Source organism: Argiope bruennichi, chromosome 1 (assembly GCF_947563725.1).
Source record: "Argiope bruennichi chromosome 1, qqArgBrue1.1, whole genome shotgun sequence".
NCBI classification, from domain to species: Eukaryota; Metazoa; Arthropoda; class Arachnida; order Araneae; family Araneidae; genus Argiope; species Argiope bruennichi.
The window spans coordinates 129552778-129577745 of NC_079151.1; the positions used below are offsets into that span (position 1 = coordinate 129552778).

Here is a 24968-nt window from a genome sequence, read left to right on the forward strand (position 1 = left end):
AGGTGGAAAATGAGCTGATCGCTTTTAAGCTGGACTCACTATCACTCCATATTTTAGCGTTATGATCGAATTTGCTAGCCCATTTACATGCTTAGATTCACATTAAAAATCAGTATTTCGTAATGATGGATGACACCTTTATTAGAAAATATGCAAGAAAATTTTTCAGACACCACTCTGCTATCCTTGAATGAGCTTTCATTATGAGTTTATAGAATCCTGAATATGCCTAGTGTTTGCATCAATAAATTAAATAATTCCATGTTTGTTTGGGTTCTATATCTGTTTATATTGCTCTGTGAGACTAATTGTTCTAAACTTCTTCTTAGAACGTCCATCCACTCATTCGAACGAGTCAAGTTTCGTTGAGTTCCAATGTGGAAGGGGACTTCCGATACACTACCATCTTCACAACGGTCGGCATCTACAAGGGACGCATGCTGGCGGTCAAGCGCTTCAAAAAGAAGAGCATCGATATAACCCGAAAGATGAAGAAAGAGCTGAAAGTAGTGAGTAGCATTCTAAATCATTTTTATTCATATGCTAATTGTCTAACAAACGTAGTGAATTTAACGGACTAACGTAGTGAATTTTCAGATTACTCCTGTATTGCCAGAATCCATTATACCGGGTAATTGTGAAAAAAAAAATCCTGATATATGGGATCATAACTATTATACCGTTCATATTGACGGAGTAAAATTTTGGTTCAAGGTATTTTGAGGTATACGCTCAAGAATCAAGAGAAAAACAATAGTTAAACTCTAACAGTTACGGTTAAGTGACAAAATTTCAAATTTTCAAATGACAACGCCAACATTTTATTGTAATGTACTCCCCATTACAAAAAACAATAAATAGCGTTGGAACGGTACGTGTAGCACAAAAATCACCATCGCTAGACAGACTAAGAAAAGAAAAAGTAACTGTGGTGTCCCTACTAGAGACGTGAAGTTCAACATATTCCTCTCGTCAGGGTACATGATTTGATTCTAGGCACCATCTACCGCAGCAAAATATCATCGTGATGGAAGTAAGCCAAGTAGAAAATTCCTAAAACACAATATAATGTTTTGCTTTCTGTTACTTCTCTGCTGTTATTGGTTGTTTCCTCTTTCCTACCGCTGGTAATTTTTGTGCTACAGGCACTGTTCTAACGCTATTTATTCTATTTTGCTATGGGGAACACATTCCAAAAAAAATGAAAATTGGTATTGCCATTTGAAAGTTTTGAAATTTTTTCACTGTAATCATAACTTTTAGAATTTAACTGCTGTTTTTCCTATGATTCTTGAGCCCGTACGTTTACTTTAAAATACCTTGAACCAAATCTTGAAGCAAAATCTAAATTTTATTCCCTTCTTATCAACGGTATGATAGTTACAGTCTCATATATCAAGCTAGTTTTTTTTAATCACCCGGTACATGAGATGCCAAGATAATTATAATGCCGAATTCACAAGGGAATTTTTCAGATTATATCGAGATTACCAAGCTCTGTTATACGCAAGATACCAAAATGATTGCATTCGCGGTTTTATTTGGCTATTTTCAGACTGCGCCAAGAACTCCAAGAAAATGGTAAGATCACATTGTGTCAGTTACTCTGATTGTTGACGGTCTGTATATTCTTGGCGGTTAATTGTTGGGGTTGTAAATATAAACAAACATCATCTTTTCCTTTCTTGTGAAGTTGAATTTAGAATTTTACGGTCATACAATAGTCAGGTAGCAAAGTTTGGGTCTGATATCATTATTTTTCTTCATTCAGTTGAAGAATAAGCATGACTGGGCTGTTAGTAGTATTCATTTCCTTTCGATGAAAGTGATTTTTAAGAGCTTAGATTAAATAATAATAAAGAAAGAGTGCATTATGTTGAAGCTGTATTTCCCAAAAATGTATTAGTACATCGTTTCTTTGCTTAAAAGGAAGTGCAAAATCGACTTGCCAGTGGTCAATCCAGTAGGCCTAGAATGCCTGCAACTTTGAAAGGAATGCCAAGATCTTAGCATTTTTACGGTACTATAAGATAGTCTAATTTTCAGCGCTTTCATTTGATTTACAGAAACCCTAGGACAAGAAATTCTTAAAACTAAATCAAATTATCGTTTGAATTTTATAACATTACTCTTAAAATTGTTTTTTTTTATATTTTGAAATTTACCTATTGATCAGTGAACCCATTTTTTTGGACTGATTGACTCGCCAATCGGCAACTTTTTCAAATTTTGTATTCAAATATTTTGATTTTGTTTTTTAAAAAATGTATTTTAAATTCTTTTGCTTAAAATTATTCCTAAATTTAAATTTTGTAATTTTATTTATGCGCATAATGAAATGAGCTCTTTTTCTCAATTGACTGTCTGATTAACTAGTCAACATTTCTATTAGATTTAACATTAAAGTATTTCGACTCTGTTAAAAAATACTTTATATCTTAATCATTTTCTTTAAAATTGCTTTTAAATTTGAATTTTAACTTTTTATTTATGCATAAGATGAAACCAACTCTTCTGAAGGATCCTGCAATTGAGTGTTTGTTTCAGTTTGTCAAAATATTTGCTACTTAAAGTATCCGACAAGGTTCAAAGGGGATTTTTCAAAAAAAATATTTCAAACTTTATGTGATGTTTTTTATTAACATAAGGACAAAATGATAAATAAAAGATAAAATATTTAAATATATTTATAGCTTTTGAAGAAAAGGCATATTTTGATATAAATTCTAGCCTTTATTTACAAAAATTAGGAAAATTTGTTACAGTTTTTCATTTTTCTTTATAACGTTACATGTGTAACATATCTCAAAGTTTAGCTAACCTTTATCTATGAAATTTTGGAATTTTTTTCAACAATATTTAAATGAAACAATCATAAATCCACTTCTAGAGCATTCAACGTTAAATCCATAATTCATTATACTCTGCCTAATATAACAAACTCTAATTATAAATTTCATTAAAACATCTTGAGAGTAGAATTATGAAAGAGATCTTGTAGAGTAGAATTAAAAGAAAATTCGTTCTTCAAAAAACGCATTTAAAGTTTTTCAATTCTTATAAATAAGTGTCTCTTACTTGTGAATAGTTTGGCTTTTATTTGACATAGAGACAAAATATAGATATCACCGGAAACAGAAATGTACTACTTTTTTGAAACTGCAATCCATCGAATTTTCATCCAAATTCATGTTTTCAACCTAGTCGGATACCTAAAAAACTGCTTATTTAGAAATTAAGGTAAAATCAATATAAAAAAAATCTAGTTTTTGGAAGGGAAAATGAAGAACTCTGAGATTTGTATTGTCCTATTTTGTTTCATCTAGCCCTCACCTTCTAATCAAATATTTTCTTTTTTTTTCAATATACACAAACTTACAGACAGATGAACTTGAATGCATCGCAGAAGCAGTGAATTATATCAAAGAAAAAATTTTTTATTCAACCTTTAGCCTTTAACCTTATTTCCTATTCAAAAATAAAGTATCGGTGGTTTTTATATGTCCTCGCATCTTTTTGCGTCAGTGGAATTGCACTGAAAATATGTTATGGAAAATCTCGGGAATGTTATATTACATTTATACTTCCTGTATATAAAACAGCTGAACACAAACCCATCAACTAGTGTTAAGATATTTCTATATTTGGTCTTACTCCTTTCAAAGATATTTCCTTCAGAAGATACTAAGGATACGTATAGCAAAAAGGATGAGATAAAGAATAGGGTGCAAGATATCCCATCGATATAATGAGTAGCAGTTTATATATTGCATTAGTTGTAGCAAGATATGAGAGGAAAAAGTCACTATAATCTTTTAATATTTTATTTTGCCGTATATTATGTTATTAGTAAAATCCGTCTGCATGGCACTGGCTTCCAATAGTTACTAAATATTGACTTTTGGAGCGAATTTAACATTTTTACTGAATCCATTGTGTCATCTTTGGCAAGTTTTTTTTTTTTTTTTTTTTTTTTGCGATTAATCCCTATCGTGCGTTTAATAGTATCCGAAAATCGAATTTGTGTTTTAGATGCGTTTTTCCTAACCAATTGAAATCAAAATTTGACACAAAACTGCATTTGTTGTCACAAAATCTCTTGCTAAATTTCACATATTTACACATTGTGTTTTTGGGTTATTACATATATAATTTTCTGAAAGTAAAGACCGACAGACAGTGATTCCCCCCCCCTTTGGATTGCTCAAAATTTGGTAGTTGTCTTCTCTATAGATGTTAAATCTGAGTACCGAATCTTATCTATCTAGCTCTCTTCATTTTGTAATTATTGATTTAAATTACAGTCGCATATTCGGGCAGACAAGCTTTCTTTGAACAATTCGGTTTCAGGCTCGAGATCAGACTCCACTGCAGAACCGTCGTGTCATTGGGTCTGGTACACGCTAAATTCGTCGGGGTCAAACGTCCTTCCGCTGGTGTGGCGAAAAAGTTTGAGGAGGGGTTGCCAGCTAAGGTGCCGTCCTCGTCATCTTATCACGGTCAAAATTGCGAGATCCATCCCAAACTAGCACTAGTGTTGCTTTAAAATGGGACGTTAATATAACTAAAGACGTTAATATAATAATAGACTAAAACAAGCCAAACTGAAGGATATCTAAGGTTTGGATTCCTAAAAAGTGTCAAAGAAATCCCTATCGGAATCTCATAATAAAATCACTAAAGGGAAAATGTTCGTCTCTTTCTCTCTTGTATTCTGGTGCGGGAATATGTGTTCCGACTTTCGTTCTATGTGGCAAATCAAGCCACCCGTGGTAAAATAAACTGAAATTCATTCAAAAATCGTTTGATTTGGGTCATGAATGTATCAAATCATATTACATATGTATGTTAATCATTGTTGTGCGCTTGTGCGTGTCCGTGAGTGCATATGAAGAAACTTTTTTTTACATTAAAAACCAGAACCGAACCACAAGAAATTGTCGTCAATCTGAATTACTTCAATAAAAAGGACTTGAGCCGTTTTCATACGCTTATAATATGTTTGTTTTTTAAAAATGGAAATTTTTAGAAAAAAATTTCTCTCACATCTTGATGTACAAAAATCCTAAAATTTTGTAAAGATATTTGTTCTCGATGACAATACATCCTTTTTTTTAAACTAATTATCACTTAATAGATCGATTCTATTTAATTGATAAATTATATTCTATGTATTTGACGATATAATAGAGGATTTGAAAAATATATCAGTTTAAGATTCCAAAATATTAGTAATCCTATATTATGAAATACTTTAAATTAAAAGTAGTAAAGTGTAATAGGGTATGTAGTGTGAAAATAGTAATAGTAATGTTTGTATATATTTCAGAATATTTATCATAAAGCTTAAAAAGATGAACAACGTATAAAAATAAAAGTGAAAAATAAATACTTTGGATATTATAGGATTTTACAATACAAAGGAAATTTTCGTGACAATTAATTAAGCAATCTTTTTTAATACACTAATCTTGTATTTCCTTCTAATAAAAGATTTTTCCCTCTTTGATATTAGTATTTTTATTAAATAAAAATATTGCTAATATTCTAAAGAATTTTTATTTGATTCACTCGCTGAGTTGCCACTCGCACTATATCAATCTTTAAATATTATTAGCAATTTATGTAAAAAAATAACTTTCTGTGAATTTTTAAAATCATTCATTACAGTGTGTAATTTAAAAATTTATTTGATACAACTCATACTCCCATTTTAATTAATAATCAAGTAGCAGATGATAAAATTACTTTTACATTCTTATTTTTGAAGTTAATTTTTAAAATTTCGGTATTTACATGAACTTTGGCATTTCATCAATAATATGTGAAATTATCAGTCTTTCATGTTAAAAATATTTGTAATAAATATGAAATATTTTTTAATTAATTCTAAAAGCATAAGGAAGATTTTAATAAAGATACCATTATAGTTAATTAAATTCGTTTTTTTTATTAATGAAATACATAAAAATATTTTTATATCAAACAACACTATATATATCAAGTGGTTCTGTAATAAAAACTGTAAATTAATATTATTGTAATAACAATGATTTGGATTATATTTAAAACGATTCATTTATTACAAAAGGGAAAGAAATAGTACCAAGAATATTAAACCAGCTGAAAGGGTTTTCAAAACATTTTCTCACAAACTCGCTTGTGGGAAGTATTATTTACCACAAATAAAACTGTAGACCTTGTGGGAAAACTGTGAAGCCACGAGAGTACATATTGTTACGAAAGTTCCGGGGTTCGTTTGAATAGTGGGAGTTATATGGCGTGGAGAACACTCAATCAGCAGGCGGCAGTAGAAAATGAAACAACGACGTTTATTTACACGAAGACACACAGGACAGCACAAAAACGACAACTATATACAGCATAGAAGACGATTATCTTCAGCCGAGAAGTGCAGCATGCAACAGCAGCATACAACCAGACTCTACTGCAGACAGTAGCGCACAGCTTAGTTCAGCACTAGCTTCATTCCGTCGCTGCTCCGCTTATCTCTGGAAGGCCAGTTCTTTACCGTCGATTCCAACTACTCTTCGACTCCACTGGTCCACGACTACTCGACAGCTGCAGGCTGCTCCTTTTATAGGTCTCAGGAGCCGGGGCTAGAAGCCTCTCAACCAATCAGGAACGTTCGAGGCGTAACTCTGTTCCTACTGGACGGTCGGGAAAATTCTCGATGTTTCGGGTATAATCTATTTTGGCGCCAAAGTCGTCGCCAATTCGCCAAATGGTCGCCAAGTTTGTCGCCAAGCTCTGTGACCTCTTATGGAGCTAACTATGCTGGGAAGCCGCATCCCAGATTCGTAACAATATTCTTATTTTCATCTCGTATATTATCGTTTTGGACTTCGTAGTGAAATAAAAAACCAAATATGCATTGTGGTCTCTTTTCTTTTCGTTCAATTGAAACTAACATTTGATTTAAAACTATTACCAAAAACGTAGAACAAATTTTATTTTCAAGGTGATGCGTTTTTGAATAAGTACATTTATATGAATGTGAAGTTATAAACTAACAAACGTTGAACTCTTTGGCGGATTCCAATTAAAATTTCTTAAGAATCTACATTTTGGGTGCTAACATTGTATACCAAATTTAATTTATCCAACTCAATTTTAATTTATCCAAGTGAAATTTAATTTATCACATTTACATATATATGAAAGCATCGATCCACAGACAGTCAACTCTTTGAAATTTCGGTTTCAAACACTATTAAAGATGTAATTCTCAGATATTGAAACAATATACTAAATTTTATCTATCTAACTCTTCACGTTTTGCAGTTATAATGTTCATTTACAGTCAGACAGACAGACAGACTTTCTATGAGTGAACTTCTTTTAAAATTTCAGAGAGGTCTTCATAACTGTATAAAGACCCTGCATCAAATTTATAGATCTAGCTCATTACATTTCTGAGCCATCGTGCTCACAAACAGATAGACAGACATGATTCCAAAAATGTTTTTCAAACTCTGGGAGATCTGAAATGTGATAATTCGTCAACATGAGTTCGAATTTTCTGATTGTTACACTTGTTTCACTTTGTATTTTATGTATAGGAGGACGTAAAAATTATGATAAGGAAAAAGAACCAATAGACTAGACAAAAATAATCCTCCATTCATTCTTTATGCTTTGATGTACTTCTCTAGTCTCTTAGAAATAACAAGGAAAAAATGCCAAACAAGAAATAAAATTGTCCCAATATTCGAAAATATAACATTTCTTATATGTTATATAGACTATGCATCTTTCAAGGGTGTTTTCTTTTTCTTTCTTTTTTTTACTATCGATTATGGAATCCAGGTACAACACATGACTTCCATTAAATAATTACTTCAAGTAATTCTTCAGATAACATAAATATTTATATTAAGAAAAACATATTTGGTTTTTAGAAACAGAGCAAATGAAAACAATAAGGACTTAAAATTAATATGCATATTATCACATATTATATTGCCGTCCGCCAATTTTGCAAAAATATTTACATGATTTTTGCACTCGAATTATAGCTTTTTATATGTCTTTGTTTAATGTTGTTTCACAAAATGTCTCATTTAGGTTGTGATTTCAACTGTCATATTAAATGCCTTATGTTTTGTTATATTTCTTTTTGACATAGCAACGATTTATATAACAGTGCTAATATCTGACCCAAATTCATTTTTATAAGCAAGTACCACACATCCTCCAGAATTTTCACTGAATTTTATTCAAATGATAAATTCCTCCATACAGTTCTTTTTTGTTATATTTTCCAATTTAAAACAAAGGCCATGGTGACCTGGGGAGGAGGGAAAAATCTTGTCTTCGGACAGGAGAGTTAAAAATCAAAAAGACAATTCCACCAAAGAACAACCACTTAAGTGGGTTTCCATACTGAATGTATACATGGCACATGATGAATCATGGTTCTTTCGTTGTTGTGGAGAGAGATGTCGAATCAAATGTCATCATCTCCTACCAACCATGACTTAACATACGAAACCAGTCCCAAAATAACCCTCATGATGCTTCAAAATGCGATGCAACTATAACTAATAATCCAAACTAATCTACTTTGGATGCTTTACAAGAGATATTTTGGGACGGACTTGGAATTTTGTAAAGTCGTATGAAGGTCTCCTATTTGTATGATTACATCATATAAATAAAAGGATATTTTACCATAACCTACGATGGCTCAAAAACAATTGACCCATCCCAAAATGGCCTTCGTGTTCGAGATGAAAATAGAACTAAACCACGCTAATCCCATTTTGAAGCTATGTAAGATATATTTACAGACAGAAATCATAATTTTAAGATAAGGAACGAATGACAAGGTCCATACCTTTTCTCTAATTATTCACATTACAAAAATAGGAAGACATTTGATCTTTGGCGGATTTAAGATACACCAGGTCAAACTCACAGTGGATTTTTAAAAAAACAAGCACTGAAGCCCCAATTCTGCTACGAGAGCACCGTTGCCACAATAATTTTTTGAGTTTTAACTAATTGTGATCGATAAACAGTCGCCAATTATTTAAAAGGATGTAGAACAACAAGACGTAGTATTGTGAGAAAATTCGAGTATCTAATTTAGAATTCTTATAGCTGGTGGAGAATGAGAAGCTATAGGTCTGTTATTATGGTACCAAAATTAGATATCAAATTTTTTCATCTTATTCCTTGTGATTTTGATTTATCTAATTCATATATATATGGCAGCGGATAAACCACAATTGACGGATATAGTTCAAAATTTGACACACATTTTCAATTTTATTGGAAAAAAATTATATACTAAAATTCTTTCATCCAATTTTATGTCTTTAAATTGACAGATCCACATGTTTACGAATATCAAATACAGAAAAATGAAAGCTCAATGAAGAATTTCTTCACTAATATGACACAGATCTACAGTTACAGTAATAAAACCATTTGCTGAAATTCATCTTCCTGATTCTTTACGTTTTTGTGTTATCGTGCTCACATTTACATGAAACGACAGACAGACAGATAGACAGATTTTCTTTAAACGGATCCTGCCTAAAACTTGATAAGAATGTACACTTTTAATATTAAGATACATCAAGTGCCAAAATTTATTTTTCTATGAAATATTTTTTTTCATTTCATGAGAAGAAAAATATGACTCATCTGAAAGTCACATTTTGAGATAATCAATATTTGATTTTGATCAGGCACTAATCTTCTAATTGATTCAAATTTAATATATGCCTGGAATCAATAAATGAAGATTAATATAAAAATTCTTCTTATATTCAATGTTTCATATAGCTGATTCTTAAAGTTCAGGATGTGGACTTATTGTACTCTACATATTGTGAATAGGCGCCAAAACCAGTTTTTCATTCCTTTTTTAATGCAACTGTATCATAAATTTTGGAGTAGATTCTTATTACTTGTTTTGCTCTTTTCAGATGCGTGATCTACGGCATGATAATCTTAATCCATTCGTCGGTGCTTGCGTAGAACCACCAAATATAATTATCATCACTGAATATTGCTCAAGAGGTAGTCTGAGGGTTGGTATAATTTTCAATCAACACTTCTGATTTTATACTTTTCCGAAAAAAATTGGTATAATAATAATAGAAATTTAATGTAATATTTGCTTAGTAGTTTCGAAGTCTGTTGATTAAATTCATCAGGATAAATAGTTTTGCTTTTCGTGTGATAGCTTCTTCAGAATCATATGAACATCATTTATTTTATTTTATTTTTCAAAATCTTAGTTTATATAACTTTTTATTGAATATAATATGTGTATTTCCTTGCTATATTTTTATGGATATTTTTTAATGCGTCATATAAAGGTAGCTTAAAGCTCAGTTTTTTTAAAATTAATCCATTAGAATTAAATTAATCCAGAAATATTCGTTACGATTTTATATAATTTTCTTATTATAACATAATTATTAAACTTCACTCGAGATAGATTCAAACTCGCTCATCATTCATTATAATTAATTTTACAAACTCGCTCATCATTCATTATAATTAATATTACAAACTCGCTCATCATTCATTATAATTAATATTACAAACTCGCTCATCATTCATTATAATTAATATTACAAACTCGCTCATCATTCATTATAATTAATTTTATAAACTCGCTCATCATTCATTATAATTAATTTTACAAACTCGCTCATCATTCATTATAATTAATTTTACAAACTCGCTCATCATTCATTATAAATTATTTTATAAACTCGCTCATCATTCATTATAATTAATATTACAAACTCGCTCATCATTCATTATAATTAATTTTACAAACTCGCTCATCATTCATTATAAATTATTTTATAAACTCGCTCATCATTCATTATAATTAATATTACAAACTCGCTCATCATTCATTATAATTAATTTTACAAACTCGCTCATCAGTCATTATAATTAATTTTACAAACTCGCTCATCAGTCATTATAATTAATTTTACAAACTCGCTCATCAGTCATTATAATTAATTTTACAAACTCGCTCATCAGTCATTATAATTAATTTTTTAAACTCGCTCATCATTCATTATAATTAATTTTACTAATTCAGATATTAAAAAAATTATTTCAAATTTGATTATATTCTATATCTTCTAACCTCTTTTTTATTATCGGCTGTAACGAACAACTTTTTGTCCTTTAGCCTTCCTAAGTGTATTTTACACGTTATAAGTACTCGTCAATAAAATAAAGACAGAGACTTCCATTGATTGCTTTTGTACGCCATTGACTGTGATTACAAACAAGAAATAACAATTATTTGATTGAGAATGGCTGAAATCAGAAGAATCTCCAGAATTATGAAGTCTTCTCGCGCAAGTAATTCAGTTAAAATGAGTGCTTTGACTATATCAGCGAGTAAAGTCCCCATTGTTCATTCCATTGGGCAATCTGCCTCCAATTACCCAGCTTGGTATTTTCTAACCACATAGCAACAACTCTCAATGTTAATCTATCCAGAGGAATGCCACAAAAATGAAGGGAATTAAAATATTCTTTCTAACTTCTGGTCTTTTCATCATTTAAACTTTTTTCTACTAAGAAGTATGTTCTTACAGCAGTTGGAACTTTTTCTTCTGTCGTGAAGTTAATTTATATAAATTTCGCATTTAGAAGTATTAAAAAGGCACATTTGTGAAGTCTTATCGTTCCGTATATGTTTGATTAATTTAGACTATGAAATAGCAGCCATATCTTATAAAAATCGTTCGAAAGTTTGGTTCTTCCATATTTATTTGAATCTTCCTTCAAATTGTCAAATTAAGCAGCTATTCCAGAAAGTTTGGAGAATTTTTGAAAGAATTTTGCAGAATTATTTTAAGGATCTTTCATACTAGTTTTTTTCCCTGAGTCGACGATTTTAAATTGATTACTGCGGTCATCACGTTTTTTAGTGTCATAGCCAAAAGCCATTGGTAAGATTGCAATCATACCTTCAAAAGACTGTTTAGGCTACGAAGAATTTGATGGGCTGTATTCACGGCTTGAAATTTCTTTATGTGTCACCGAAGATTCATTTATAAATAGCATTATATATTTAATTATTTAATTAAATATCTTTCTAAATTATTTTTTCTTGAAAAATGAAATTAGCAAATTTGATCTAGAAATTGTCTCCAGAATGACATCATTTCGCACCTCGACTGCTCGCGGTTTCGAAGATGTTCTTCTAGCGGACAATTGGACATAGATATTAGGGTGTCCAGCATTTTTTTTTCACTGACTGCTATGCTTAGCTTAAAATGTAGGCATATATAGTATTAGCCATCCATGGCATTCCTCTCAGACGTCCCAGAGCTCTTCCAAATTAGATTTTGTTGGAGATTTAGTTTCTTTTAAAACTTCTTTCTACACCACTCACTATATAAATAGCCAAAGGAAGAATTTGTGCTTCATTGTTTAAAAACACTGTGACAATAAAGACACAAATTGATTTAAGTGGTTTAAGGCTGGCAATTTTAACTTGTAAGATGGAAACTGCATCGTATTCTCAACATGGACAGATATGGATGTTATCGAAGCTACGCGTGCTGGAAATCCACTATATGGTGTGCTCCGGATAGCGATATTCCCAGGACAAAGCTACATAATCAACTGATCAGGACGGGACTTATCAATTAATTTAAAGGTTGTGTTAAACATATATTGACTGAAATCGACCTTATAAATCACATCTCTACGTGTGATTGGTTGCTCCAATCGCACGTAGGCATGAGATCCAGAGGCATGAAATCCAGAGGCATAGCAATCCAGAGGCATGAAAAAGCTTTTTTCCTAAAGAGACTGGCCACAGGAGACGAGACCTGAATTTTGTATCAAAACATCCATCGTAATCCCACGTGATCTAAGGATGATAGATCTCTGTAAGCTGTATTCTGCACGGAATGTTTTTGTCCCGAAGCTTGGATTTCTTCGGAAGGAATTCTTTGTATCATTTGATAAGCCTGGAAAAGTGTAGTCTGTTGCGAGTCCTCAAGATGAAACTATCAGTTCTGCCAAGTAATGCAATCAGTTTGATAAAAGCCATCTACAAGAAAAACTACCAGAACTGGCAAATGGCCGAGGCTTCATTCTTCATTACGACGAAGCAAAACGCATGTTGCATTGTCTGTAACAGAAAAACTGGTAAGGTTTTACGGGGATATTCTATCGCCTCGTCCGCATCTCATAGATCTTACTTCATCCGATTATCACTTGTCCCTGTCATTAAATATTCTCTATGAAGGATAGTTATAATTAGTAAACGAAATAAAGCACACCTTGTGGAATATTTTGCAAGTAAGTCCCAATAATTTTGGAAAGAGAAAGTTATGAGGCTTCCTAAGAAAAGTAAAGAAATAATGAAGTCATTGAACAATTCAGACATAATACATAATTCAACCTTCTGTAAAAACTATCATGCATTCATTAAAAAAAAGAGGAAAAAACTTATGGAATACTTTATATTTTATATTTTATATTATATATAAATCAAACACAGTTTATTTTAATATTTATATAGAACGAAAAAAAAATTGTATTCTATTGTAAAATGATTTTGGTATATTTGTAGTTATACTTCTCAGTAGCATTCAAATTTTGAAAGTTATTTTCTTTTATTATTTTGTTTCAAATTCATTCATTCATTTCAATTCATTTTTTATTATTTTGTTTTAAATTCAATTAAAAATAATTTGAATCATATGTACTATATTTATAACAATTTAGTATAATATTACCATTTCTATATTTTTAGTTTTATTTGTCCTGCTGACTGTTTCCATTATTTTCCAGGACATCCTAGAAAATGAGGATGTTAAACTGGATAATATGTTCAATGCATCTATTATTGGAGATATTGTCAGGGTAAACAATATTATACTAATTTTTTTTTAATTTTTAGTTACAATAAAAAGAAATTAGATCAATATCGAATGATGCAAAATTAAAAAAAAGCGTTTAAATACACATAACAGCACTATTACACCTTAAATTTAAAAAAAGGCTGTGATATGTGAAATATTAAATAAAGTATGTAGTATTCAAAAAATAATGCCCTAATCAATTGGACTGATCTATAATTTTACTGGAATAAAACAGAACAAAAGTTTAATTACAAAAAAATTGATTTTTTTTTATCTTCAAATCTTTTGAGTAGTCTATAGGAGTACTAATTTAACAAATGATGTTAAGAAACAGAGTTTTGAGAACAACAAAAGATCATGTTTCTTAGAAGGTCAAATGTGTCAAATTCTAAAATTTCTTAACTTAGTTTTTTAACTTCAAAATTTATTCCAAACTCTCATAACTTCACTTTTTATGAGTTATTCTTAATACATTGCAATTTAGCGTGATCAAGCTTATAAACTCAATATCATTTTTAAATTGCGTAATGCCAGATTCATGATGCAAAAATCGTTCGAATTTTCTACAGAACAAACTATTAGACCTAGAGCTACCAAGTTTGGAGCGTAATTACTTCTTAGGTAGTAAGTGCTCATTAAGAAAATTTCAAACTATTAGTTAGATTTTTAATTAAGAACTAATCGAAATTTGGATATGATCCACGATGCCACTAAAAATTTTATAGCACAAAATTATTTTTGTCACTTTAAAATTCAAACAATCAGCTTCTCTGTTAGATCAGTTTCATTTCTGTCCAATTTTAACTTCTAATTATAATTCTGTGATTTTTCAAATTTTTTAAAAACATTGATGAGTATTTTTCATAAAATTATTAATAATTGTTTTAGTTACAGCAGTGATTTATGATGATAATAAATAAAATTTTCGTGAGATGTCATCAATAATTAAAATAAATTTTGAAAAAACAAAAACAGCGTACCAAGCGTAATCTTTTATTATACTAAGATGTTTCAGATTTGAGTTTGAATCACTCTTATTGTTTTTCATGATGAATGTTACCTTATCATTTCGATATAACATATTCTTGTTAAAATATAGAACAGAAAAAAAAGAAATATGAGCAAAAATTTTAAAATTCAATCTAAGTTATACCATTGTAGTAATGGATTTCACGTTAAAAATTCTCTCATCCGTAAAAACTAAATTAAAAAAAATAATATATTTAAAATATTTTCATATATATCTTCAAAATTTATTTTATAACTGATACTTTTTAACATGACAAAATATTGTAGACAATATATCAGGTGAAAGTTAAATTTGAATATTTTGCATGAATGCCAAAATAATAAAATTATCACTGTAAGTTAAAACGTGTCATATACCTTGCAATAAAAATTATTAAATAATTTCGCCATTAGAAAAGATATCTCTTTGAATAGAAATCCTTTAACAATTTGCATTCATTTACTAAATATCAAAAAAAAATTCTTATCAATTATTTTTAATAATATATTTCCAGTTACTTGACGTGTTTCGAAATATAAAAGTGAGATCGAATTCAATATTCTTTTTAACAACACAATATGCTTTAGTTCAATTTTATTCAAAGGTACCACAAAATGATTATTTACTGAACATGGTTCCTGAATTCACGCATTATAAAAATAAATTGAATTGTAGGGCATGACGTATCTACACGAGAGTCCTCTCCGTTCCCATGGCAACCTGAAATCTTCCAATTGTCTGGTGGACAGTAGGTGGGTGGTCAAAATTTCGGACTTTGGACTGCATGAACTGAAATTTGGAGCCGACACTGGTGATAATGAAATGGATTTCGAGAAACAATGTGAAAGTTAGTTGCTTTTTATTCCTTCTTATTTGATTTTATTTCTTCAATGCAAAATGAGAATTCTATAATAGATTTTTCATTCTCTTCCTGATGTACCAGTGTTATAAAACTTATATACTTTGTATATTATACTAATTAATATTTTCCAAACTAAGTTTCATTTAATCTATTAATTTAATTAAATTCATCAATCCTGTAAGTGAATTTGAGTGAAACGTGATTTCGAACTTCCATAATATTTATAGTACTGAATATAAATTAAAAACTAAAAAGGAGAAAATAATTGAAAATATGCTTTAAAAACTATTTATTCGTAAAAAAAAAGGTATTTAAGTTCATTTTTATTTAAAGGGAGTTAAATGGATAACAGTAATATATATCGTCATAATTATAACATAATGTCATATGTCAAAATTCATACACAACAAAACATACGATATCTTGATGCTTCAACTGAAACTACTTACGAAATGTCATTTTGTGGCAGTATAGAAAAATCACGCATTATGCAAAACAGTTTGAGAGAAAATGCAATTATACTATGCATATCCACCAAAAAAACTGCTTTGGTAAATTCCACGTGCACGTTTTGATATAACAATGCCGATATACGAAAAAACTAAAATTTTTATTCTTGTGATACGAAGGATATTTTTCATGTTAAATAAGATACTGAAGTCAGATACTTAAAATTAAAATAGCTCCATTAAGAGCATTATGGAGAAAAGACTTATGGTCAAATAACTCCATATTGTTATTAATTTATAATATTATTTTCCTGCGTGGTTAGTACCATGGTAAGAGAGAGAGAGAATTTTATATATTACACTGATAGATAATGAATGAATTCTAGATTAATGATCCTCGGCTTTCGCGATAAACTTGGTGTTCATTTGGTGATAAAAACAAAAATTTTCGAAACTACTCGAATTTTGACGATATCTTGATTAGGAGAGAAAATGTGATATCCTTCTAGATGTTTCTTTGTCTTGCAACGCAAGTTATAAAAGCAAAGGCACATAGACAAGGAGTCAGTGAGTCAAGCTCAAGCGAGTAGTTGAGCGAAGTTTCACTTTTGAAATGTTAATCTGTCGCGAGTTTTCACTGAGCACCTTGTTCCTATCCTCTCGCTAATTATGCAAAAATGTATAAAGTTTTATTAAAGTTTCCATTTAAAACGATAAATACATTTATTGCAACATAAATAAGTCTAACTGCATTTAGTTTCTAATCCCAATGATAATAGTGTCTATGGGATTGCACATTGTCTCTTAATTATGTCATGTGAAAATCTCACAAGTCTCAAGTTGCCTAATTAAATACTTATTTACTTCTTTAGTTTTGGCGCTTACTGAAAAAGTGTTTTCAGAATTTTAATCACATTTTTATTAATTTAATTTATTACGAGTTTAGTTTTTTCCATTACTATCGGAGCATAATACTGCATAAAAAATAATTTTACTTCCCGTTAGAATTTAAAATTAATTGTATTTACATGCAATAACTTTTTTAATTTTAATAAAAATTATAAATATTTATTTAAATAATATTTTGTGACAAAGTCTTTTTTTAAATGAAAGCTTGCAACAAAATAAAATGTTTCTGAATAAACAATGCTAATATTTTGATAGTTCTCCTGTCGTTTAGCAAAAATATTAAATGTTTTCTGCTCAAATGAAAATAACTGCACATATAATTAACAGCTAAGGCAATCGAACTCATAGAAAACAAGGCATATAAATCAAACTTAAAACAATGTGGTGAATAGCATATAATCCAGTTAACAACTACGCTACACGAGCGTACGCTTTTGTATCCTTGTTATGCTACTGGACTGCGAACCACAAGGTCCCAGGTTCTATCCTTCGCGCATCCCATAACACTAAATTGGTGACCTCGGACGATGAACTTTCAACCTTCGAACAGCTGTTGTGGCGCCATCTACTCGCAACCAAAGTCGTCAGACTCACTTGATGCAGCAATCAAAGTCGCCAGACTTACTTGGCGCAGCAGCATCAGCAACAACTCACCCACACATACTCGCTACTCAACTGGGTACAGGCCCATTAGACAACAGCTAATAAAGGCATCACCACTCAGCAGCCATATCGTTCGTCTCACTTCCGACTCACTGGAGGGAGAGTACTGTGGTGAATAGCATATAATCCAGTTAACAACTACGCTACGCGAGCGTACGCTTTTGTATCATGGTTTAGTTACTGGATTGCTAACCACAAGATCCCAGGGTCTATCCCTCGCATATCGCTAAAACAATATCTAGAATGTTTTGAACGATAAATTTAATTATATAATTTTGTAAACAAAATCTTTGAATGGTATAATATCTTACTGATGGCCCGATTTAAGTACTAAAATAACAATTTTAAAAATCAAAGAGAAAACTTAACTCATTATATTCAAAAGAATAAAAGAAGCGGGACAAAAACATGATTTGCAATCAGATTGTTTGCAATTAATCCCGCGATATAATTTGCAACATCCGTAAAGTTATAAGTTCAATTATTGTCGGATACTCAATCACTCATTGCCCAGATACAAATTAATTACGAGTTATAAGTGTCTAAGAATGTAGCAGCTGTGTCTCCATCACAATAATGTCAACGCGAACACTGTAAATTGCAGCTATAATGTAATAAATACGATGATCATTATTACCAGGTATTTCTAACAATTTTTTCGCTTGTTTATTCGGAAATAAATAACCGCAAAAGTGGTGTTATATATATATATATATATATATATATATATATATATATATATATATATATATATATATATATATATATATATATATATATATATATATATATATATATATATATATATATAATCAAGAATACTTTTAAACATAATTAGTCTGTGTTAAAGAATAATATAAAAATATTCATAATTTATCTTTTCTATAGATTCGTTCATTAAGACCTCCTAATTATATAATTTTTTAGTAACATTTGTATGGGAGAAATGTGTTCTTGATTTGATCTTATTAGAAACTTATCCTATGAACAGAGTCGTCATAATTAGCAAGAAAAGATGTGGGAGGTTTATGCTCTAAATATAAAAAAAAGAGAAAAAGGGTAGAAAATACTTTATTATACTGAGATAAATAATAGTTAAAATTTAAGCAATCTAATAAAATAAATAATGAGAAAATGAATAATAAAGGTGAAATGATAAGAAATGCTGAAAGGCTAATCTTTTTTTTAACCAATCATATTTAAAATTTTATTTTATTTCTTTAATTATGTCCCTTTCTTCTTTCACATAATTATAAAATTGAAAACCCATCATTTTAAAATCATAATGACAATTTAAAACTTTTTCATCTGTGCTCTCTGACAACTTGCTTCCTTTTTCCTGACCTTTCATTTGATATTAGAGAAAATATTCTCTATACTTTAGATAGAGTGAAAAATAGACTCCGACTTTAGATAGAGTAAAAAATAGTTATTATTTGCATATCTCTACTTAATAAGAATTCTGATCAATATATTTTATATTTGAAATAATACTTGCAGTATTTCTCTTCCGCAGTTGTTTAGCAATTTTGTTAGGTAGTGTTCTTCTCTATATAAATTTAAATATATAAACTTGTTGAATAGAATCTCAATATTGCGAATATCACTGTTTCTATCTTTAAATATGCAATAATATGTACTCGCCAGCTGCCTGACATCGAATTTTGCAAAAGAAAAAAAAAGCAAGAGCATGGATAATACGGGACTAAGTAGTGAATTTCAATTTATGTACAAAGGATGTGTGGTAACTTTACCCATATGCTCCACGGTTATTGTAAAATAATATGACAGAATCTGGAAGACTAAGCTTCTCACGGCAGGTTTTTTTTTTGTTTGTTTGTTTGTTTGCAAAATCGTTAAATTCTATCCGATGACTCGGTTAAAGTTATAATCAAAATCTGGTTAAATTGCAATCGTGCGGTCGAAAAATGCATGGAGAAAAATACATGGAAGTCCAAAACCTTGATCACTAGTCCATCACTGATACACTTATGCAAGTCATGTGTAGCTTCATAACAATATGTAGCAATAAAAAAATGTGTAAAAACATGTTTTTTAGGGAAAGACACCTACATAGATTAAATTAAAAAGCAAAACCTTATCTAAATGGAAAATTTGATTTAAATCATTAGAACCGTTTCCGAGATACACGAAAAACATTTATATATATGCAAGAATTTCTTGTTTAAAATTATAAGATAAACTGCTTTTTTCTACTTTTTATATTAAGAGTCCTTATTACTCAATACCTATTTTTAATTAAATCAAAATATATTTCTGGAGTTAAGTAATCCAAGTGCTACTTAAATATTGATGTTACATACTTATCAGCAGTTATCTAATCTAAGTGCATCTAAAAACAAACTGTTCTCTGGTCTAAGCATTTTACAAAGCTGAAAGACAATATGTGAGGTCCTTTTCATTGTTCAGTTAAACTTTTCATTTCAAATATTATTATCAGATGAGATCGTTTCAGTATACCTTGGAATATGTGTCACAGGAATCTTTCAGAAAAGAAAAACAACCTGGCATTGCATTTTCTCTATGAACGGTCCAATTTCTTTTTTATTTTGCATTTGTTTGAATAAAATCACTGTCATCAAATTTATTGTCGCCATAACATCTCCATAGCGGATTCTTTTTCTGTTTTATGATTTACTCTTTCCAAACTCTAGGGTACAGTTTTCAAGACACATGCTACTACCATCGCAGGAAATATTCATATTTGACGTCAGTTGTCAATAATAATATATTTATGTTAGAAAAGATTCTCCTCTGTCGAAATCGATGTCTATAATCGTATATTTCCATCTGTAATGCTTACTTTTCCGCATTCTAACTATTTGAAGTTTTGACAGCTTCAGATATGTTCCATTTCAGGTGACTGCAAATTGCATTTGGTATATCCTTCAGTTGTTGTTCATGTCTTGAATTTCCCTATATTATCAAGTATTTGAATGTCAGTTGTTGGCTTTATTTAACAACGTTGCAGAGATTTGCCTTTCTTTAATACGTAACATAACAGTCTAAAAAAATACCATCCAAATAAGATATTTTAAGTATTGATTTTTATTGCTTTTTTTCATTTCGGTAGTTTGGAAATTTTATTTAACGAAATGATTTTCGTTAGTATGAACTTTAAAAAAATTAAATGAGTAATTTCCATAAAAAAAGCATTGTTATATTCCTTTTTTTTTTCAATGCGTTCCATTTTCTGTTTTTAGCTTCATCGCATAATCGCATAATGAGGTGACTGGATTTTGAACCATTTTTGTTGACCAACTGTGTCCAAAATTTGATTCATATTAACACTTTTATGTTTAAATAGCAAACTTTTCATAAAATAGCATTTTATCCATATGACTTAATACATTTTTGGTGATTTATGTCCATATGCATAGTCCATTCTTTGAGAATTTGTTTTAAATAATAACACAAATTCGTAATTTATTGATTTATACATATGGAAGTTTATCCTCCTAATATACTAATTTTTTTAATTCAGTTGTTCAGATTGTTAAAGAAATATTTTACACAAATTTCCGTTAAATCAATAGGTTTGCTACAGTGACTATGTGAGGCTTCATATACACGTATTTTCGAAAACTTTCATTTTATTTTCTTGTGAGTGTTTCATTATTTTTTATTTTGAATAATTATTCACTTTCAGAACTCTTGTGGAAAGCTCCTGAATTACTTCGAGACCCCTGCTCTCCTGCTAATGGAACACAGAAAGGAGATATTTATTCGTTCGGTATTATCTTATATGAAATCATAAGCCGAAAAGGTCCTTATGGCCACATAAGCATGACGCCTTCAGGTAAAGGACAAAATAATATTTTCCTAAGATCTATTATGTAAAAAGTGTGTATCAATATACCATTTTCTGAGACAACAAACGGAAATAAGCATAAATATTCAAGTATTTCACTTTCTAAAAGATGCAGTTCTATCTTTAAAAACTTAAGTATTTGGTTTGGGCCATTATAATTAACCATCCTAATCAATTAAGAACTAATCTTTATCTCCTTCAAATAGATTTGGATTTCCTCTCCATTTCTTTCCCATTATTAACCACATGACAAAAATAATTGTGACGTTATATAATATCCAATTACGTGTTACCTTTTGCTTTTTCATCTGTAAGATGCTTTAAAGATTAAGAAAAATTAAAGTAGCTTAGAAATATGTATGACACACAAGCATGGATTAATGCATTGATATTTGAAAAAATATATGAAAAATTAAATATTGTATTTTATAGTTTTTGCAAGTAAATACATTTTTGTCTTTATTTTTAAAGTTGTATCCATAAAGGATTCAATAAAAAATTTTATTAAAAATCACAGAATTAATAAAACATTTTCAATAAAAAAAATTATGCATCATTTGAAGATCCCAGTGATAAAAAAAAATATTTTTAATAAAAAAAAATTCCAAAAATGTCTTAAAACCCCAAAATTTAAACAAGATTTTCAATTCAAAAATAAAAAATTATTCGAAAATCCCAAAATTATCAAAAGATTCTCAATGCAAAAAATTAAAAAAATATTTAAAAATTCCGAGATTAGCAATAAATTTTCAATACAATTTTTTTTTAAAAAAATGTGAATATTTCAAAATTATTAATGATTTTCAATACAAAAATTAATTCTTACTAAAAACTGTAAAATCGACAGAATTTTAAAACAAACATTTTTTGTAAAATGTTTGTCTAAACAAAAAATTTAATATTAATTTTAAAATCTCAGAAAGCACAACAGATTTCCAATTTGAATAATAAAATTGAACTAAAAATTCCAGAATCAGCAAAATATATTCAAAATAAAAAATGGTGAAAAATTAGAGAATCCATCTAAGATTTTCCGCAACAAATCTCAATCATCTTCAAAACTAGTGCATTTTACCTGACAGCAACAAAACTCTGAAAATTTCTTATTTTCTAGAGATTATCAAGTGCGTGATTAGAAAGGACCATGATCCACCCTTCAGACCGAAAGTGGCTAAACTATGCGGATCGTTCGACTGCGTCATTTCCTGCATGCAAGAATGTTGGGCGGAGCAACCTGAAAGTCGACCCGATTTCAAAACTATCAACGCAAAACTCAGACCCATGAGAAGAGGAATGTAAGTACAATGCAAAGATCATATTTTCAAAGAACCAGTCGCAGTAGCTACCTCAAAATTTTCTTGCAAATTCTAATAATGGTTTTATCCCAGAGATGTGTGTTTGTGTGGTTCTTGCTTGTAGTTCGGTTCCTTAACTGACTAAATCTTAAAGGATTCGGGTAGCTGCCGACTAGGGTGCCATCCTCATCTTTCAAACATGGTTTAAATTTGGTTGCGACATCCGTTCCAAATTAGCTCTGGTGTTGTTTTAAAACGAAAAGTAAATATGACTGAACTAAACTAAAAGAATTTTACTGTAGCTTTTAAAAATTATTTTTCACGACAAACATTTCATCGTTACATGAATACAAAAAGTAGTTTGCTGGAAACGATTTAACTTTTGTTATTTTTTTTTTTGTCATTTACTCCACTCATTTTATACAACACGATATGATTTGAATTTTATTTCCATTCTAGGAAACCTAACATATTCGATAACATGCTAGCTATGATGGAAAAATATGCCAACAACTTGGAGGCTTTGGTGGATGAGAGAACGGACCAATTAAATGAAGAAAAAAGGAAAACTGATGCATTGCTATATGAGATGCTGCCAAAGTGAGTGACTACTCACCAAATCTGGATATATACAACCATTTATTATTTTATTGACATATTTAACGATTCAGAAAGTTTAGTTTTAAATCAAAACCACAAAGTATTCAGAATAACAGATCAATAATTTTCTGAAACTAAAACATACAAAATTAAGCAATAATAATATATTGTCACGAATTTGTAATATCGCTTTCCTGTACGATAGTTTCCTGGTAAATAAAAGAATTTTACAAATAGCTCAAACGGATGCCGAGTTAATACGCCCAGGCCTCTGCAACAAACTTAGCGATCATTACACGGCTTGAAGCCGAATTTGGTGATTTTGGTGGAAAAATAAAATAAAATTCGATAATCTTGGCGATAACTCCATTAGGGCTCAAATTTCGATTTTGGTCTCGAGCATGGTCGGCTTTGGTCACGGGAACTATAAAAGACTGAGAGGAGACAGTTGAGTTGAACTCAATCGAGCAGTTAAGCGAATTCTCTTTCTGGAGTGTTGATCTTCAGCCAATTCTCTCTGCGCGCTTCGTATTATTAAGACTGTTTAGTAACGATTTCCTGTTTATGTGTTATTGATTTCTATAAGAATTGTTTTGCATATACGTTTTGTTTCGGTTTCATCACCTATATTTTGTGTTTTCATGAAGAATAAAGTGTTGCTATCCATTACTGATGCTGTTGGACTTACATCATATGCCCACCAGCTCCGTAATAACTGAATACGCAGTCGCACAAGCCAAGGAGCAACTGCATGGGAAAATTAACACTGCTCTAACTATGGACTAAATATTCAAAACCTCTTTGTCTGAAAACTTTTACAGATAAAAGATTGCATCTGACATCATGCAATCGAGATATATGGAATTATATTAGCAAAAGCTTCGTAGAAATGATGACACTCCAATGTCTGCATCTAATTGGAATATACATATGTATCCCATAGCGAAATAAAAAAAAATAGAGAGCATTTATAACTCGTCGAAGAAGTTGGGACCAGTTTAAAGGATAAGGTTAATTGCCAATTATATTATTTTTTTGAAATATAGAAAAATTCCTCTACTCAATTATTTTGCAATTATCTAACAAAATAATTGTCATTTCTTATTTCCATACTTATAAGAGGAATTTCCAAATAATAAAATAAAACGCTCCATATAATTTAGTAATAAATCAGAATGGAATCACACTTAGAAATTTTTAATACGTGATAACAAATCTGTCCAGAAGGCTTTATATCACCACTACGCTTAATGAAACTTTTAATTAAAATACCTTTGCTAAAAAAAATGAAGCCGCTCTTGGTCTGTTGACTTATCTGAGTTTTAAAAAACTGAAATTATGCTTTCCATAATTTAATTAATGATAGCTAGAAATATTCTGTAGCAGTTAAAATTAATGAATTTTTATAGCATCAAAACAAGGTGTTATTTTGAGAATGCAATCGATATTAATCA

At 30.0% G+C, this 24968-nt stretch overlaps 1 protein-coding gene across 1 annotated transcript in view; it reads left to right on the forward strand.

The window, feature by feature from the left end:
• The window catches only part of LOC129963617 (guanylate cyclase 32E-like), a 305080-nt gene that overhangs the window by 254234 nt on the left and 25878 nt on the right, over positions 1-24968 (forward strand). Inside the window, exons 10-16 of the mRNA XM_056078095.1 lie at positions 330-509; positions 9960-10064; positions 13825-13896; positions 15580-15751; positions 21458-21607; positions 22734-22914; positions 23374-23514. Of these exons, the coding sequence (XP_055934070.1) occupies positions 330-509; positions 9960-10064; positions 13825-13896; positions 15580-15751; positions 21458-21607; positions 22734-22914; positions 23374-23514 (1001 nt within the window). The remainder of the gene's footprint in view (positions 1-329; positions 510-9959; positions 10065-13824; positions 13897-15579; positions 15752-21457; positions 21608-22733; positions 22915-23373; positions 23515-24968) is intronic.